Below are 19,087 nucleotides of genomic sequence, written 5' to 3'. Positions count from 1 at the left end.
TTTTAAACCCCAAATATAAGAACCAGCTTCAAAAACACCTATCGTGTAAAATGTGTGCATAATCTTTAACTCGTCCTCAAATCATTAAAACCGTACCAATATCCATTATAACAGTTATTATATTACTATCTTATATAATCAGGTTTGAATCTGGATCTTATTCATGTAAGTGTGACATTAGTAGCAGAAACCAACCTAAAAATAAGGCGATCAGAGAGCACTCAAATCTATATTGGTGATTAGAAACACAGAATTAAACTCTGATCAATAGCAGTTTCAGTAACATTTTGGAAGAGAATGGCTTAAATTTAAGACCCACCTCCTGAATCGACAGGAAAAGCAATGGAGAAATCAAAATGTAGTTGTCAATAACTTTTTTTATAACCTTATCAAAAGAAGTTTTATCAATTAATATGTTTTAACTGGTTTGTTTATTCCAGCAACTGTTGATATGTTTAACTGTTTTATCCAACTATGACTGAATATTTCTTTGATTTTGTTTTTCTTTTCTCTATCTTTGGATTTCATCATCTAAATGTTAATAGACACAACATCCAAAAAGTTTGCATCATGAGCAAAGTAATCACTACATTTTGTCCAATCTGTTCCCAAAACCCCCTCGAAAAAACAACAATGTCAATAAATAAGGTGTTTTAGCTCTCATTTATTTATCAGCTGAAATGCAGAAATGAAAGGCCACGGTTGGTCAGGGTACCTTTATTTCTCTCTAATTAATCAATTATAGGCTGCATGTGTTTCACCTGTCGCAGCAACAACTTACTTTCTTCAATAAAACAGCCACCAGAAACTTTTGTTAATGGAGTCATATTAAATCAGAATGTGTAAAGTGAATTGATTCTGATTAGAGTTGCAACGATTAAATTGATTAGTTGATTGACAGAAAATGAATCAATAAATTCAGGTAATTTAGTAAGCTTCCTACTTCTCTATAATGGTAGGATTTGCAGCAGAGCTATAGGATTGTTCAATTTACAATACAGACATAGATTTATTCAATTACTTTTGACATTTTATACATAGACCAAACAATCAATCAAGAAAATGACCCTCAAATCTATCAAATAGGGAAAATTCAGATTATGATAAATAGTTAATTTTTTCAAGTCGCATACATGTACTGCATAGTTTCACAAACATGAAAAGTTACTTGCTTTTGAATTTAGTCGCTTTACGTTATATTCGACAGTACAGAATGAATAAATCAATCCTAATTGACTAATTGAGAAAATAACACTTACTGAAGCATGTGAGTATTTCCATTTTCTACTACTTTCTACTTCTCAGAGGGAAATGTTCTTTTTACTTCAACACATAATTTTGACAGTTACTTTAAACATTAAATAAACATGATAAGTTTATATGATATAATGTAGTACAATAGGCTACTACTAATGTCATATACAAAGCATCTCAAATTGGTTCCACATTGACAGTGTACAAAATTAAAATGCTCTTAGATGTAAACGTTAGTAATAATAACAGAATAATATAATATCTATAATAAATCAATCAATCCTGCAGGATTTTGAATACATTCCATCCAACCCTATCTATACTCATTATTATTACTAGTATTTATTATTATTTACCATTACACTCCTGTCAAATAGCCCACTGTAAAATACTGTACATTTTCCATACGCATATTTATATTTACTTTTATATTGTATACTTTAGGTGCTGCATGTAGACATAAACATACAGTTGACAAACATAAATTTTAAATATGTATAAACATGGAATGAGCAGATTTGCAAGTTATAAAAGAATAACAGAGCTATACGTAAAAGAGTGTGTCAGTTATTTACCTGTGCTTTACTTCGGGTTTGTGTTGTGCAAACATATCATAGGGGGAGAGGATGTAATTTTATGAATTTAAAATGAACACAATATTTATATTCAATTCCGTTTTAGCGCCAATTCTCATTGCATTTTAATCTATATTATATTTACCAACTTTCTAATTATTTCTATTTCTTCATTCTTTGATTTGCAATGTGAGAAACTGTGAGACAAGAATTTCCCCTTGGGGATCAATAAAGTGATTCTGATTCCGATTTCTGAATAATATACGAATGTGAAGGACTCATAAGTAGCGTAGTGAATACTTTAAAAACATTTAGATAACAATATTTATGTATTTTTTTCGGGCAGGGGTTAGAGAAGCGAGCTTGTGACCGGGAGGCGGCTGGTACGATCCCCGGACCGGCTGGATATATCTTGGTGTGGAAAATGAACATGCTTGCCCTCCTTCGTTTACCACCACTGAGGTGCCCTTGAGCAAGGCCCTTAACCCCAACTGCTCCAGTAATGCTGCTCAGTGACCAGCAGATCAGACAGTGGTTGTACTGGGCAGGTTCCAGGTGTGAATATGATTAAGGTCTTCCTGCAGAAGAAAGGATTCCTCTCAATGAAGCTCCCTTGAATAAATAAAAGTAAAAAAAAAAAAAACTTAAATAAGTAATGGATCTGAGTACCACTGGAATATTATTTGATATAGTAAAAATAACAGTTGGTTTTTCGACTGCTCTTGAAAGATCTCTGACGTCGGAGCCTGGGAGGGGTCCGTGAAGGCAGCTTAATCCAGCCCAGCCGCTGAGTAGCCATTTTGGTCCCACCTAAAACAGACAGACCAGCTTCACTTTGGGCCGTCGGAGATGGAAGAAACCGAGTCGACGGCGAGTATTTCAGCCTCTCAAACCGTTTGAATCCTACCAAGAAATATCGACGCCATGGCTTGTTTTTAAACACAGCTATTTTTGTGGGTTTAAAAAAAAAAAAGCCTGGTGTGATATCTTTTTTTGGGGGGGAAAGTGGCGACCGACACAGCGCCTGAGCGTTAGTTGAGTTAGCTTCACTGACTCAAACACTAACGGAGAGCGGTGTGGTTCGCCTGTCGAGTTGTTGAACACAGGCCATGAACGGTGCCATGTAAATACTGGAAAAAATTTGATTTATTATTATGCGCTTGAGTTTAGAGGAATTTCTTTCTCGGTCCCTAACAGTTCAGGTGCTCGGCTCCAACACGTCCGGTTGAAAAATCGTCACGATCCATGCTGAGACTGTTCCCCCGGAGAGAGAGCTGCAAAGCAGAGCAATAATCTCGTTTTTTCGGCTGTCGGACTGAAGAAAGGTGTCTGTGGATTTTTGGGACATCAGACGGCAGCTGGCGGTGGAAGAAGGAAGAATAAAAGATGTCAACAAAACCTCTTTTGCCTACGGTCAACGAGAAGGTGACGGAAAGTGTAAGTATAAAGGGCTGTTTGCTGGGTTATTTAGCTAGCTGCACTTTGGTTCATTGCTCCTAAAATGCTACTAGAAGGAGGTGGATGTCTTACTGATGCTGTGGCTGATTTTAAGGGCGTTTTATTGCATTATTGGACTGGGTAATAGCCAACTGGTTTCACACTTTGCTTCTAATTCGTAAACAAGCATATCCTCTACGACAAGCACGCCCTTTAATTTTATTCCATGTCTATTTTGGGATTTATATACATGTAAATTATATTTTCGTCGGCGAGTGAATAGCTTTGATTTGATTGTTCTGTTGGTAATTAAGATATAGTCGGGATATTTAGGCCCAACCACGAACAAAACTACAGTACTTTGCTTGCTGGTTCTGGCAGGCAACAGTAGTTTCTGTTCCGGCTCGCCATTGGCTTTCCCAGCTGTCAGTCAAAGGTTTCAACCGTTCAGCTTCCAAATATGGGCTCCGTTAGTCCCGCCTCTTCGTGACGAATAGAATATCCTGTCTGAAAGAACGTTGTCAAGGTAGTGACAATGTAATAATTAAAGCTTCCGGTTAGGATTTTCAAAATTAAACTAACGAAATATAAATTTATATTAAATTGACCAAAATGATGACTTTTTGGCCAAAGCAAAAAAAACAAACAAGCAAACTCTAATACATTTTAATTAATTAAATATATAAATAAACAACAAAAGAATATCAGGGCTGCTACCAAAGATTATTTTAATAATCTATCAATATTTGTTATATTCTAATTTCATCAGAGTTGCTACTATTATTCGCATTACAGAGTAATCTATCTATTTTTTTTTTTTTTAAATGTGAGAAAATACTTCTAAATGCCTGTTAGTTTTCCAAAACCTAAGATGACATCTTTTAAATTGCTATTTTATTCAGACAAATAGTCCAAAAACTATATAAGAGATTCAAATAACAATGATAGAAAATAATAAAGCAACAAATCCTCACAGTTGAGAAGCAGCAACCAGTAAATGCTTTGCACCATAATGTTGTAAATGACTTCACGATGAATTGATTGAATACTTGATCATCGATTAGTTCATTCAATGCTACTGAACATTAACTCTTATTACAGGAAGTGGAGCAATGTGAACCACTGTACATACATTTTCTTACTATATGATCTACCTCTAACCTTACATAAAAGTTCAACAGATGGTTTATATTGTCTCTTAATGCATCCTTCATTTTTGGGAGCATTTTTGCATTTCTGTTTGGGATGCACCACTGTTGGTTTCAGTGGTTTGTATAAATTCATACTCAACTCGACTCCCATTTTGTGGCATCTTTACATACAGTCCTTGTTTTTCCCCCACGTAACATGTGATTTCAGGATCTCATGACTCATCACGGTAGCAGCAGAGAGTCAGCTGCAGATAACTTATCCTGCACAAATAAGAGCATAGGAGTAATAAGATGTGAAATGTTATTGATCCCTGTTGGGAAATTAGGCCACTTCAGTAGCTGCAAATGCACTAATTGGAACCAGTAGAGGCAGTAATAAAAACGGAAGAAATGACAATATATTCATTATTTGATAAAATATTTTTATTTAAATAATAGTTAATTCAGTATGTTTAGGTTTTGGGCTTTTGGTCAGACTAAACAAGACATGATGAAGACATCTTGTGCAGTAGTGATGCTTGTCTTTATGTTTTATATAGATTAATCGGGATAATAATCAACAGCAATTGCAGATGCTTTTATCCAAAGCGACTTACATTTGAGGAACAACAATCATCCAGTAAGGGATCCACAAGTGACAATAAATACTAGTAAGAGCTATTTGCACAAACGGCATCAGTGGTGTTAATGCCTAGGGAAATAGTTGCTGCTCTAAATAGAATATAGAGAAGTTAAAGGTGTATGTAAAACATACTTTGCAGGCAATTTTAGCATCACACTGCATTGGAGCGTCATTCAGAATGAGATACTAGACTGTATCATCCAAACACAGTGAAAGCAGCTGACTAAATGCTTTTAATATGAAAGGATAAGGTTTGGTTTCCGGTGTGTCACCCTGATTTAACTGAGATCAGTGCCTGCCCCCTCCTCCTCCTGTGTCTCTGGTCTCTCTGTGGTTATCTGGGCTCTGGGTTGGGAAAGTCTGGTGTTGTGGGACACTCTATGGGCATCACCAGTGTTCTGTGTTTTCCTGTTGAAACATGACGGGCTCCCAGGGAGCCAGGAGACACCGCAGCCTCGTGAGTAACCACTGAAAAAAGGATCAAATTAAACAGGGATTTTTTTTTATCTTACAGGAAGTTTATTACAGGAAGTTACCTGGTGAAATGGTGTTTTTAAAAAAAAAATACACAAGTTCTTCTGTGTCCTTTTTTTATTTTGTTATTAGCGGGTGATATTTATACTTATCCTAGTTGATGGTATTTTTATCTCCTCTGCTATCACTGTAGAAGTCCTAAAATATTCCTCAAAGTGTGTGTGCTGCTTAGAAACAAGTTTAAAGTGACCTTATTGTGGTTTATGGCTTTTTATATCTCCTGTGGTGTTAAGTTGTATTATGCCCTTGCCCTACCTAATGGTGACTCTGTCTTCTGTGGGGTATCTCTGTTATTATAATCTTAAATAATCTTAATTTTAGGAGTAATATCTGCGCAATATCTTAAAGAATTATGTGACAACTATAAATCTTTTTAATTGGATTGGTGCACAGTGAAGTGAAAACATAAAGTACAGATAATGTTTCTTGCCTTTCCTGTCTTACCTCTGTTCTGCTGTTATGTAAAAATTCTAGCTTTGCATGAAAGTCTAAACTCTTGTTGTTAAGTTTCCTACTTGATCATCGTCCTTTTCATTGTCTCCAGCGTGAATGGGGTCATTTAGGTTTGTAGACGGGAGGGGAGGGGACGGGTAGAACCGGGCGGGGCAGAGGGCACCGCCACTGCTAATGAGGCACCGGTCGATACCGAGGCCGCACCGAGTATCTAGCAGATCGTTGTTTGGACACAGAGGTGCTTTTTATCGCAGCGCCCAATAAAAATCAATCCCTCCATTGGTGGTGCTGTTAGAACTGGGCACCACAAAGTCACGACACCAGACTTCCTCCTGCACCGAGAGGTTAATCTTTTATTTGCACGTTAACTATGGAGTCCAGCAGGCACTTGGTTTTCTTAATGTTTAGTGTGTATCCTGAGGAGTTAAGTGTCTGTTCTCTGAATATATTTCTTTAACATCTTCTTACATATTTTTTTACACCCTCAAACAATACAGAGAGACAATCTGATTGTGTCAGTCAACGTGCCAAAAAGATTAGCAATAAACACGTTTCACACAACAAATGCAAGATATTTAATAAGTGTAAATATTGTTTAAACTTCCATCTACTAACTAAACTGATCCTGAGACGAGATGGTTTAAGTGGGGGGTTGGTTACAAACTTGGTTGCATCGTAACCGTAATTCAACCAGACTGCTGTTATGCACTGACCCTTTAACCTTTCAGTAACGTCCTTGTGCTGTGGTGCACATCCTGTTTTCAGAAAGTCTGCATGCCCACCACAGGAAATGACAACGACAGTAGCTGCCAGCCAGATGATGTTAATTTCACCTTGTAGGTTTAGGGGTGTTCATTTCAACAATGCAGTCTCTTAACATTAGGTAATGTTTCTGTTGTGGTTGTTTGTGTTAGCTGCTGTTATGGCAGCTAACCTGCTTAAAAAGCTGTTGTTCAAAACAAGAAACTGAGGGACGACTCGAGAGAGCAAGAGTATCTGGAACAAGTTGTTGTGGACAGATTCCTGCTCTTCAACCTGGTCACATTTTTTCGGTTTAGTTGTCAGGTCTTCTTACTTGAACATGACCTTCATTATTAAGAGGCAGCCAATGACTGGGCAAGTCTTTTCATTCCTTTCTGGGTGGGACAATTGAAGCTGATTTTAATCAAAAATCAAGTGGGCACACGTCCATAAGCTGCACAACATGTTCCTAATCTGTTTGTCTTCATTGTTGCACAACGGTTACCACTGTAACTTCACTATTTATCCAGCAGTTTGCATTGCAAATAAGTAATTTTAGAGCTGAAACAGAAAATTTATCTGCAGTGTTGTGCTTGTCGTGGTCTTAGACGATAGTAAAGTGAATATATTTGGGTTGTCAGCTATTGTTTTGACAAAACAAGCATTTTGAAAATGTCACCTAGGACTTATTATTTTCTCACGTTTGATAGACCAAATGTTTAAACAGTTAGTCGACTAAACATTATTATCCAGATTACAGAATTAGTATTTTAATAATGGTATAAACGAAATTGTAAGATTCGAAATGGGTCAAAAACTGCCTGCAAGTATTGTAATATCTTCCTTTATTTTTGAGGCGCTGATATTTTGTGAAGGTGAACTGCCTGGAAGATACTGAGTTTATCAGCCATCTGTGGCTGGTGGAAGAAAAGCTTTCTTTCCTTGTCAGGATGCAGAACTATAAATATCAGTGTTTTGTTTTTTTTTCCCTACAGAGTTAAAGTAGATACGTCAGTGGGTCAACCTGAGTCACCGCTGATTACATGTTTCCCAGAATGTACAATTCAACAACCTGCACTCGTCTAAAATAATGTCTTTTTCCACAGCACACGTCTCACACTAATGGCCGTGCGGACATCAGCACACGCTCGGGCCGGACGGGCGTGCGACCCCGCAGCTCCGAGGAGCCGCAGCAGCCCCACGTCGGCAACTACCGGCTGCTCAAAACCATCGGCAAGGGCAACTTCGCCAAGGTCAAACTGGCCCGACACATCCTCACCGGCAGAGAGGTGAGACGGAGACAGACACCAGCTGTCGTGGTTCAGGTGTTCAACTGAGAAACTTCAGAATCCTGTTAAATTTGTGTTTCCACATAATCACGCATTAATAAACCCATGAAGTTGAATATCCAAAACAACAGCAACCTTAGAAATCAGGTGTAGAATATATATAAAGAAACAAAGCAGGTAAATTAAAATGACGTGAGATGTGTATAATCTTTCCCTTACAGCATACGTAGAATGAAAAGATCCTACATAAGTCTTTACATTGAAAATGCAACAACTTAAGTTCAGTAAATATTAAAACTTAATATGAAAAACATTTCCTGTTGCAAATACAAAAAAAAGTGACCCCGTTAATATGACTTCAGAATCATTATAAACAGGGTTATTCATGTTTCTCTTGTGTCCTAATTTACAGCTTGTGACATTAATCTTTTATTCTCTCCGTGCTGTAGAATTAGCAAGCATTTCGTTCATTAAAATCCAAAGGAAATGTCTCCTCATTAGCTTAAATGTCGACTAGTTTGCATCCCTAACCACAGCTCCTCCATGGTCACCAGCGTCTCCTCTTTTTCTAACCAACCAGTTTTTCAGACTCATCTGAAAACTGAAATATAATTTAGCCATCAGGATGTACAGTATGTGTACAGGACAGAGTTCTGCACCAGTTTACTCTTAAGCTTGTCCCTGATGTTCTTAACACTGGACAAGCAGGCAGTAACGACATGCTGCTAATAAACGTTAAGTTACTTCCTATAAATGTAGCTGGGCGGTGAATATACGGGGGAAACGCCTGATAAATAAGTTAGACCATCTTAACTTTATCACGGGGTGAAGTCTGTTTCACTGCAGATTCTACACATCGCTCCCTCTAAGCTCATCTCCGAGATGTTTGCCGGGGAATGACGCTTCTGGGATGACATTCAATTGTTATTACAAGCCAATACTTCTTTTGTGTGAAGTGAGAAAACTGTCAAGTACCAAAAGCTGGCATTGAATTACCAGTCTAATTCTTCTTGGATTCCTGATTCAATTTAGAAATCTGCAAATTTTTGACCTTTTGTATTTTGGCAGAGTTCTTACACGGCTGCTTGTTTTTGGACAGTGTTTACCATTTAAGAACGTCTTTTCTTATGTAAAATGAAGGATTTTATAGATAAAAAAAACATGTTTATTTTTCTTAACTTAAGGTATCGACAAAAGTATCGTTTTGATCTCTCAAAACCTGGGTAGTCTTGGCTCTGGTTTCAGGTGCATTTCAAACCCAGCCCTACCAGCTCCACATACAGACAGATTCATTGCTCTAAACCTTGCTGGCAGTAATGGATGTTTTCAGGGAGAGCCGCTGAGCATTTGATTTGTTCATAATTGATGAACGGAAAGAGCAGGTTTCTTCCTAACCCAGCATTTGACATTTGAATGAAACTATGGTGCTCTTTTTACACTCAATCCCCACCTGATTCTGTCGTTAATTATCCTGTAGTTGTGTTTTATTTTTATTTTTTTTTTTTCCCAAGGAGGAAGTTGAAACTGTCTTATTGCTCTCAGATTGGTTTTAAAGTCTTTAAAGCTGGAGTTTATTTCAGAAGCATTTTTTTTGGATTATAGTTGTTGAAATTGTCTTTACATCCTGACAGAAATCAATAAATCAAATGCTCTGACAGATAACACACTAAACTAAATGATTGCTGGCCTACTTGTGTGCACTCACTGCACATGGACATGTTTTAAAGGAGAGACTTTAGAGGCAGGCCTGAAGGAAGGAGGTGGGATTTTATTTGGTTGGATACTTTAAAAATCTAGCTGTCTCTTGCTAGTTTCTCCAGTGTTGCCTTCCCCCAGCTTTAAATAATGATTTTCTCGTTGAAAAATATAGATTCAGTCTCCATTTCCTTCTGTGTGGTTGTTTTTGTGCTTATTGATTTCTGTGTCATATTCCACTTCCTCTTTTTCACACTTCTCCTCTGCTGTTGTTTCATTTAGCTCAGTTTCAATGCTGTTATTTATTTTTTTTTCTCTCACCCTCTCTCACCACAGGTGGCAATTAAGATAATAGACAAGACGCAGCTGAACCCAAACAGCCTTCAGAAGGTAATTCACCCTTTCTTCCCTCCCCTCTGCTATACACTCACGCTGTGGCAGAATTCGTTTACAAATTCATGAAGCACAACAGATTGAGTATTAATTGTGTAAATGGGAAGCGGGGCATGCTGGGACGGAGCATGTGTTCTCCATATAGAGTCGAGCTTTTATTATTTTAGTGGGATGCCTTTGCAGTGGAGGAGATGATTCAGCTCTACGTCGACTGCTCCACTTACATTTTAAATGAAAGCTTTGGACTATAAAGCTTGTTAAAATCAAAAAATGAAGTCTAAAAGGAAGATTATATCTGGGTTAGAGTTGAGTTTAATCATTTCTGTTCAGCCTATTCAGTTAAACAAAACAAAAAAACAAGTATATTGACTATTTTGGTCGCTTTTAAGATTAACATTTGTCCTATTTGAACACAGTATGCTGAAAACTCCAGGTAATGGTGTTTTTCTGAATGTTTGTTAGAGAAGTTGAATGCGATTTTTCCAGTTCATGCTGCTTGGCTGTCATGCAACTGAGATTGACAGTTTTGTTTTCCTTGTTAAATCAACCAAATCAGGAAGCCGGCTTGCTTTTAAAATGCAAATTTCAGGGGCTGAGTGTGAATGCTCATTTTTTTTTTTCCTTTTTTTTTTTTTTTTTTGTTGCCCTGTGAATAGCATTTTCACTTTTACAGTTTGAAGTCAGTGAGTTGAGAGAAAGAGCTGCCTGTAGCCCTGTTTCCCGTTTTCTTTTTTGTGTACAGTCATTAGCAAGGGAGATATGCGTGTGTGGCTGTTTTTGATCTGTGCCGCTGTACATGTTGGCTCTGGATGTGGTTTCAGGGAATTCAGAGTGGTATTGACTCGGCTGCTGCAGCTCCGGAGGCTTGTTTTGCCCATCAGACGTAGAAAAGGGGACAGGGCAGACCGTGGCGGCGGCGGCGGTGGCTGCTGCTGGTGGATAAGGTGATGATGTTGGGTGTTGATGTTCAGCCAGCCCTCCTCTACCCCCTCGTCCCTCTCAGTGATCAGCTAGTGGTTTTCCATCAGTTTTTCCAAAGCTCCATTGATTCTGGGCCTTTGTGTCTCAGAGGCCCGGGCCCTTTGGCGTTGGCTGTGACACTACGCTGACAGAAAAACACTGAGTCATGACGGCGCTGTTCACAGACACACAAAGCGTGAGGCTTTTGTCGGCAGTCCTTGTTGTTTTTAGGTTACTGTTTTATCACAGCCGAGGAAGACAAAAAAAACCCCTCTTCTGAGGAATTTGTCAGCTTGTTTTTCTTGTTGTTCACCAGAGACTTTGAGTTCTTTTAATGTTTATTCTAAGGAAATGGAACAACTTGAAAAAAAGAGACTACATCTCAATACATTTTAGTACTTTTTTCTAATGACTGACACATTAAACGTTATTATTCTTGTCTCGTGTTTCTATTAATAGGCTAGATTTCTGTCTCTTTTCTTTTTAGGTTGTAACTTGGATATTCAGAGTTGAAGGAAACCCTGTTGTGGTTTAAATTGTTGCTCCGTAATTGAGCCTGGCCCTCATCTTGCAATTACTTAACACTTTGAGCATCGAGCATAAAGGCTGTATTGTGTGTAGCTCTGCTCAGTGTGCGTGGAAAAACGATAGACGTGTCCCAGACGAGAAATAATGCAACAAATAACTCCCCTTACACTTATTATTACACTTTGTTTTTTGTATGGATTAATCAAACGAGATATAACTTGTTAGGGTAGGTGGATTTTGTTACCTTTGGACCGGGCCTGGCTAGCGGTTTCCACTCTAAGCTAATCTAACCGGCTTCTGGCTGTAGCTTCATACTGAACAGACAGAAATACGAGTGGTATTGATCTTCTCATCTAACTCTTGGCAAGAAATGCGAATAAACATGTGTCTGAAAATGTTTAACCATTCCTTTATAATCGGTCACAAATCTGATAAATGTCAGGATTTCCTTTAACCTCCTGTAATCACAAACTATCAATAACTGCATAATAATACACCAATTAACCACATTGTTTCCGTAAAGACTCACTAGAGCACCAAATGTATATTAATTTGTTGAAACTAGTCCCCGAAAAATGCTTGTCTAGTTACTCCCATTTAAGTAACATTTGCTAAAAACTACAGTGCTGGTTTAGGAAATTACCGAGCTTTAGAAATGACACTGTGAACAGGTGCATCTTAGAAATGTGAATTCCTTGTCAGCAACTGAACCAGACTGAGAGATTCAAGGCTGAGGAAACCTTTACAGGTGTTTTGAGTTAATTAGCTGATTGGAGCTCTTCTCAGGTTGACTTTTCTGTATTATAAATTCTTTTACAAAATTGTAATATATTTTGAGATACTGGAGTTTTGATTTCCATGAGCTGTAAGCCGTAATCATCTAGACTTAAAAACAAAAATATATGAAAGTTTCCCCTTTTTAAATTAAATAATAACTGAGATTTATTATTACAATATGATTTGTTGGCATTAAGAAACATATATCCATTAAAATTTATGGTATCATATGTTGTGTTGAGGTTCAGATGAGTTTCCAGGGATTGGATCTCGTGTTTATTTTCCCTCTTTCCTCTGAGCTGGTGATGCTGTAACCGCCAACCTGCATCACAGCCGGCACCGCTGTGTCCTGACCTATTATGTAACTGGAAGAATTGGCGAGAGGCTCATAGCGGGGGATATCGTCTCTGAAGCCTAAATGTTTATTTTCGGCCTCTGTTCTTAATAGTTGTGAGGAGCTGAGTCGACGTTCACATCTGTCACTGGCTCCTGGCAAGCTGCTCTTGGCTCGAACTCTTGTTCTCTGCTCTCTGTCCTGATTCAACCTGCTGAGGGTCTTGTTGTCGTCCAGGTCAAAGGTCAGGGGAGGGAGTGTGACACCTGGAAGTCTTGATTAAATGTAAACAATGTCCTGTTGGATCCTCAGAGTCTGGGACAACCTCTGCTCCCTGTGTGGAGGTTTTGCTTTTCATTAAGTGGTTGTGGAGCTGTTATTAAAGCAGTAGACGTCATTTTTAGGAGGAATGCCACAGTGCATCAAAAATATTTCTGTAACGAACAATTATTTTCATTGTCAATCAATCAGTTAGTTGTTTGTTCTATAAAATGTCAGAAAATAGTGAAAATTGTCTCAAGATGAAGTCTCACATGTCTAGTTTTTCCACAACGCAAAGATAATTGATTGATGAATTAATTGATTTCACCGGTGTTGTGCAGAGTTGTCCGCACCTCGCGAGACTTTTGGATAATTTATCACCGTTGATGAACCACACAAAGATTATTATATCTGTTTTTAAATAGGTGGCTACTTGAAATAGGCCCGCGAGGAACCGCGACGTGCATGCAGTTGTCGGCAGCGCGGCAAAAACTCTGCACAGGACTGGTGAATGGCAGGCGAGAGAGAAAAGGGTCTTCAAAAAGCCTCAGTTTAGCCGGAAATTTACAGTGGAAGTTGAATGAGTAGAGAATGCAGTTCTGCAGCTTCTGAGGAATCTCAGACAGCAGAGTTTCAGCTGAGAGGAAAATACTTGACTAAAGTCAGAAATAAATTAACTGATGCTGTTCTGCTGAACACACACTACTATTAACTTTACTTAATTTCTAAGATGAATCGATTAGATAATTGAGTAATTAAATTCACAGTGGTATCAAATGGTATCAAAAATCGATATTTTTTAACGTATTGTATTGAAGTTAGAAATTCCAATATTGTGACAGCACTAAAATATGGAAAGTATTGTATTGGTACTGTTATCAAACACTTTGAAATTATGTCCAAATTTATTAAGTAATCTATCTATCAAGTGTCCCTTCGAGTCTGTTATTCATATTCTTTGGGCTTTTTGCTAATCTCTGCTTTTCTGGTATTCAAATGAAACGACATAAGAAACAATCTCGTAAAACTACAGCGAGTGACGAGGGGTAACAAATAGACATGGCTCCTTTTTTTTTTTTATTAAGGCGAAAGTCTGTCATTCTGCCTGAAGGCATCTCATCAGTTGTGGCCTCATAACTTCAAAAGGCAGAGAGAAACCAGTTTTCTGTAAAATGTCCTAAAGTTGGTGAGACTGGAGCAGCTAATTTAAGCCAGAGAGTTTATTCCCTCACGTTGATTTGTTTGTCCAGATGGGAACAATAACATTCAAGCTTTAGAGGGACCAAATAAACTGCACTGAGAATCTCTCTCTTGTTTAGAAAGCTGAGGTTAACAAAATGTACTCAGGGTAAACTAGTCTGGATGTTTTTTTTCTCCTAACTCAAATAAACGCTGTGGGTCATTTGCAGCAAGAACGGCACCGACAGCCATCGTTCGAGGCTGATGTTGCGAAGGGGCTGTAATCTGATTTGTTTGTGACTCACCTCTAAGTCTCTGACCTGGTGGGATGAAAGTAAACCAAAACACATGCAGTAAATGATCTCATGGCGAGCCCGGGGGATTTTGTTTACAAGCCTCAGATCAGTTGTAATTGAGGCAGCGTTAACTTAAACAGGAACATGCAGTAAAGGAAGGCTTGCCACTAAGTGAAGGTGTGATTTCACCCTCAAACTGTGTGTCATTTGTTCTGAAGGTGCTTGGTATTGATCACAAGACAGATTGCGTAATCGGGACAGCTGTGCATCATCGCGGTGGTATGACTGGATCACCAGCAGGTTTACGTCCTCGACCTTAATGGTTGTATTGTGTGGTGAATCATCGGGCGCTCTCCTGTTTTTCCACTAATTCTGTTTGCTGCATAGAATACCTGCTTAAGTATTCCCATATACTGTTTTTCAGCCAACCCAGGTGCCAAAAGGTTTGTATGTGTTGTTTAAGACAGTGCAGATGGGTTTTGTTTTTAAAAAGTATCAGTATGCGTGTCTCACACTGACAACCTAACTACCGTAAACACATTTGTTCAGAGCCACTGATTCTAGTAATCAGTAAAGATAAAGTTCCTCCTTCCAGCTGTGTTTCCACTGTCACTCAGAAAACCAGCTCAGATTTATTCCTCTGTACTTTGTGACACCTCAGGAGCAAGGATCACGTTGACTGAAGGTTCAATTTTGTTTTGTTTTTTTAAATCTTAATGTCGTCTGTAATGTTTGACAGATTAAGGTTACATCCACACTACATTTTTGTTGAAAAATGGAGTTTAAAAACGAAAACAATTTACATCCACATCCAGCATTTTAGCTGCGTATCAGAGTTTATCTTTGTGAAGGCTGAACGATTAATCGCTTTCAAATCAAAATGCGATTTTGAAAGAACGCAATTAGCTAATCATGAAGACGGCGATTAAAATGTAGGTTAAGCGTCTGTCAAAGTTGAGAAATACAAACTCCAACACAAAACTTTGTTGAAAATAACAAGATTAAAGTTAACTGTCATGTTTAATCTTTATAAATAGTAAATTAAATGAATTAAAGATCCATCCCAGAGATGGACGTGTTAACTAGGATTGATAAATAATCATAAACTTTGTCTTTTACCTGCTGCCATTTATATTGTATTTATTCCTATATTGTTACTATTTTATTTATACATTTATTGATTGACTATTTGTTCTGGTCTTTATCTATACTCTTATTGGTTTTTCATTACCAAATAATTGCCTTTTACTGTTATTTAAAAAAGAAGAAATTCAGAACAGTAATAAAATTTAATGTTTTATTATAACTGTTTTCAGAGCAGAAACAAAAGTAAAGTTTACAGCAGCAAAGTCACCAGAGTGATGAGTACAGACTGAGAGACGCGGCTGCGACAGAGCCAAAGGCATTTTTTATTCATTAATTATATCGGTTATCTGTTTTTAAAATGGACGATGCAGATTATTGGAAAATATCGGCGCTGATAATCGGCCTGACCGATTATTGGTCGACCCCTAATTTTAACTGTTTTGTGTGTGTGTGTGTGTGTGTGTGTGTGAATATATGTACGATTGGGAGTCTGCAAAGGGTGTTTTATTTTGAAAATCGACTGTGCCGTTCTGTGTCTGACTTCCTGCCTGGTTCATCAGCTCTGTGCTGCTTGATCCAGCTCCCGTCAAATAGACTGGCAGTGAATATTGAACTTTAGCAAACTTGGAAAAAAATCCAATCGTAATCAAAATATCTGTCAGAAAAATTGCAATCAGATTTTCTTCACCAAATCGTTCTATATTAAAATGAGTTAAAACGCACATCTAGTGGCCGTTTCACGTACACTGGGCATGCGCATTCTGATGTAAACAGGAAGCAGATTGTCTACAGCTGCAGAAGTTTTTGTGAAAGAAGAAACATTCAGAACTATTATGATAAAATCTTTTTTCAACAAAAATGCATGAGTAGAATTAAGTAAAATTTCAGCCCCTTTTTCTCAACAAAATAAATATCTTAATAGAAAAAGAAGTGCTAATCCGTGACAGGTTGGTAATAGATTATGACGTCATTTTTACAACCTTGTCTGTCAAAAGACGGACAATGAGAAAGTCTGACCCAACCTCTGCTCAGGAGAGTATTTCCAGTATAGTGATGGGCAGAGTTTAATGAGAGCGAAGAGACCGCAGGCTCACTTCAGAGCTCTTCTCCTCCTCTTCCTCCTTGTCAGCAGCCAGACTCGTCTTGGCTGACTTTGTTAACATGGCTTCCAAACCGGTCGACTCCATCCTGAAGGCCCCGCTGACAAGAGTTCATAATTAACTCTTCAGTTGTCTCAGAACTGGGAATTAAATTAGATTTATTATCTCTGTACCGTCCACAGCCGGCATTCACTGCGCGATCCTGGTGTTTAAATTACTATTTAGAAGTACTTTTTTTGTTTTTTTTGTCTTTACAGCTGTTTTATTTTGGTGTTTGAGCTGTTTTCTATTCAGAGACAGAAAAATGCAGAGATGAAATCCCCATTAGTGGAAACTAGGAAGAATCATCAAAAGTATTAATCTCATGAATCTCGATGATCTGACTGGGGCTGCAGCTAAAGTTTATTTTGATATTTGAATATTCTGGATGCTTTTCAAATATCTTTGTGGGCATTGTTGCCTTTTATTTTGATAGTGGACAGAAGAGGTCACAGGAAATGAAAGAGAATGGATGACGGGCAACAAAAGAGCCCTGGCTTACTATTGCACTGTCTAACGGCTGTGGCTCTGGAGATAGAGCGGGTTGCCCTCTAATCAGAAGACCGGTGGTTCAATCCCCAGCTCTGCCGGGCTCCACGTCGAAGTGTCTTTGGGCAAGACACTGGACCCCGAATTCCCAAATTGGTGTATGAATTTTTGTGAATATTAGTTTCTGTTGGAGCACGTAGGCTCAATGTATGAATGGAAGAGTAGAAAGGCGCTATACCAATACAGAGCATTTACACTCATTCATTTCAATAAAACCACCTCATTGGGGGCCCCAGTGTAGGGGGCTCCTGCAAAAGAGTTGAACTTGGCTCAACTTTTGACTCAGCCAGCAAGGCGAGCGCACATTCCTGGTAGATTACTTTGTAACATGAAGGCTATAAATTTGTTTACTTTGAGGTTGATCCTCTTAATATTATACTCCACTGTTTATAGTGTTTTGCCATGATATAGATTCCTGGATCATATTTGATCGTCTTACCAGTACCTGAATAGACTCTCCACACCAACGCAACCTGTTTTTTATTTTTTTTTTTTGTTTTGTCAGTTTACTAAGTGGCGATTCTGTGGCAGGACGCCCCAGCTTTGTGTGATTTCTGTAAAATAAATTTATTTCAATAGCCGAGCCAACCCAGCTAATTCATGAGTTTGTGTTATGTTGACGTGGTTCACAGGGCAGAGGGCTCATATTAAACATGAGAGCGACATGCAACAACATATATATATCCACATTTTTACAGCATCTTGTAACCGCGTGTGTTGCAGCACCTCGGCGTGCAGTCTCGTACTGAATGTGAAAACATCACCCGCTGTTTGTCACCATCTGTTTGCCTCTCAGACAGACACCAGCAGCCAGGGTTCAGGACAGAAGGCTTTATCAGGGCGTCCCGGTGGACATGCGGTTTTGAGGCACCGCGGGTTTGAATCTGCCAGTGAAACCTTTTTTGTTGTTGTTGTCTGTTGCTCAGACTCCCCGCTCGCTGTACTGCCTTCGTTTAATTTACTTCCCCACCCCAAGAAAACAGATTTAAGCTCTAGAGATACAAAAGCAAAAATGCACAAAATAAGCAAAGATTCAGTCATTTCAACAAGATTAATGAGAAATCATCAGAAATAAAGCTAAAGTCCTGCATAGTGCTGCTGAAACAATTCATCAATAGAGTGATTAGTCGATCAACGCGGGGGAAAAAAACATTTGGAGGCCAAAGCATCATATCATTAATCTCGCTTTTTACTTGAATAGTAAATTTTTTTTGTAAACAAAGTCACAGCTCCAGTCAATCAGGTTTATTGTGAATTTTTAATAGCTATGTATATTTTTGTGTTTTTTCAAACAAAATAAATTTTATAGACTTAAAAGAAGTGATTGTTACTTGGCCGCAAAATTAAATAAAAATACATTTATTTGTAATATATTATTCAGAAACAACAGTTGGGTAGAAATAAACAAAGATTTACTCAACAAGATGTTTCAGCTGTATGATCTGTCAAAAATAAAGGTCTTATGTAGTGCAGCTGAAATTTGATTGGTCAATTCAGTGATTCAATTCAGAGCAGAAATATAATTTGACAGTTTTTTTAATAGTTCTGCAAGCAAGTAAACATTTTCAAGCATTTGTGGTTAGAGCTTTAAAATTTAAATGTTTGCTTTATTTTCTTTGTTGAAATGATTATTAATTGACTTGTGTCCAAATAAAATAGCAATTTAAGAAATGGATTTTTTTGGTATTTTATAGACTAAATTAATGTTTACTGAGTCATAAAAATATTATTCAAAACAAACAGTTGGGGAGCAGAAGGAAACTACTTATTATTGCCAATCACTGATGGCTGACAGACATCGCAATGTTGGGCATTGTGATTTAACCCCCCCCCC

General features: G+C 38.0%; 1 protein-coding gene across 17 annotated transcripts in view; it reads left to right on the top strand.

Annotated features, from left to right (window-relative positions):
* Positions 1-2,666: 2,666 nt before the first annotated feature.
* The window catches only part of LOC123978562 (MAP/microtubule affinity-regulating kinase 3-like), a 59,975-nt gene continuing 43,554 nt past the window's right edge, over positions 2,667-19,087 (top strand). For 6 of the 17 annotated variants that reach the window (XM_046061847.1, XM_046061863.1, XM_046061859.1 and 3 more), the window contains exons 1-3: positions 2,707-3,266; positions 7,874-8,056; positions 10,088-10,141. In XM_046061847.1, the coding sequence (XP_045917803.1) occupies positions 3,216-3,266; positions 7,874-8,056; positions 10,088-10,141 (288 nt within the window). In that variant the 5' untranslated portion in view covers positions 2,707-3,215. Of the gene's footprint in view, positions 3,267-7,873; positions 8,057-10,087; positions 10,142-19,087 lie in introns of all 17 variants that reach the window. The other 11 variants (XM_046061862.1, XM_046061849.1, XM_046061848.1 and 8 more) reach the window with 4 other exon arrangements.

The sequence above is a fragment of the Micropterus dolomieu genome, linkage group LG11 (assembly GCF_021292245.1).
Source record: "Micropterus dolomieu isolate WLL.071019.BEF.003 ecotype Adirondacks linkage group LG11, ASM2129224v1, whole genome shotgun sequence".
Classification (NCBI taxonomy): domain Eukaryota; kingdom Metazoa; phylum Chordata; class Actinopteri; order Centrarchiformes; family Centrarchidae; genus Micropterus; species Micropterus dolomieu.
The sequence above is the reverse complement of the archived record's forward strand: the minus strand, read 5'-3'. Positions and strand labels throughout refer to the sequence as shown.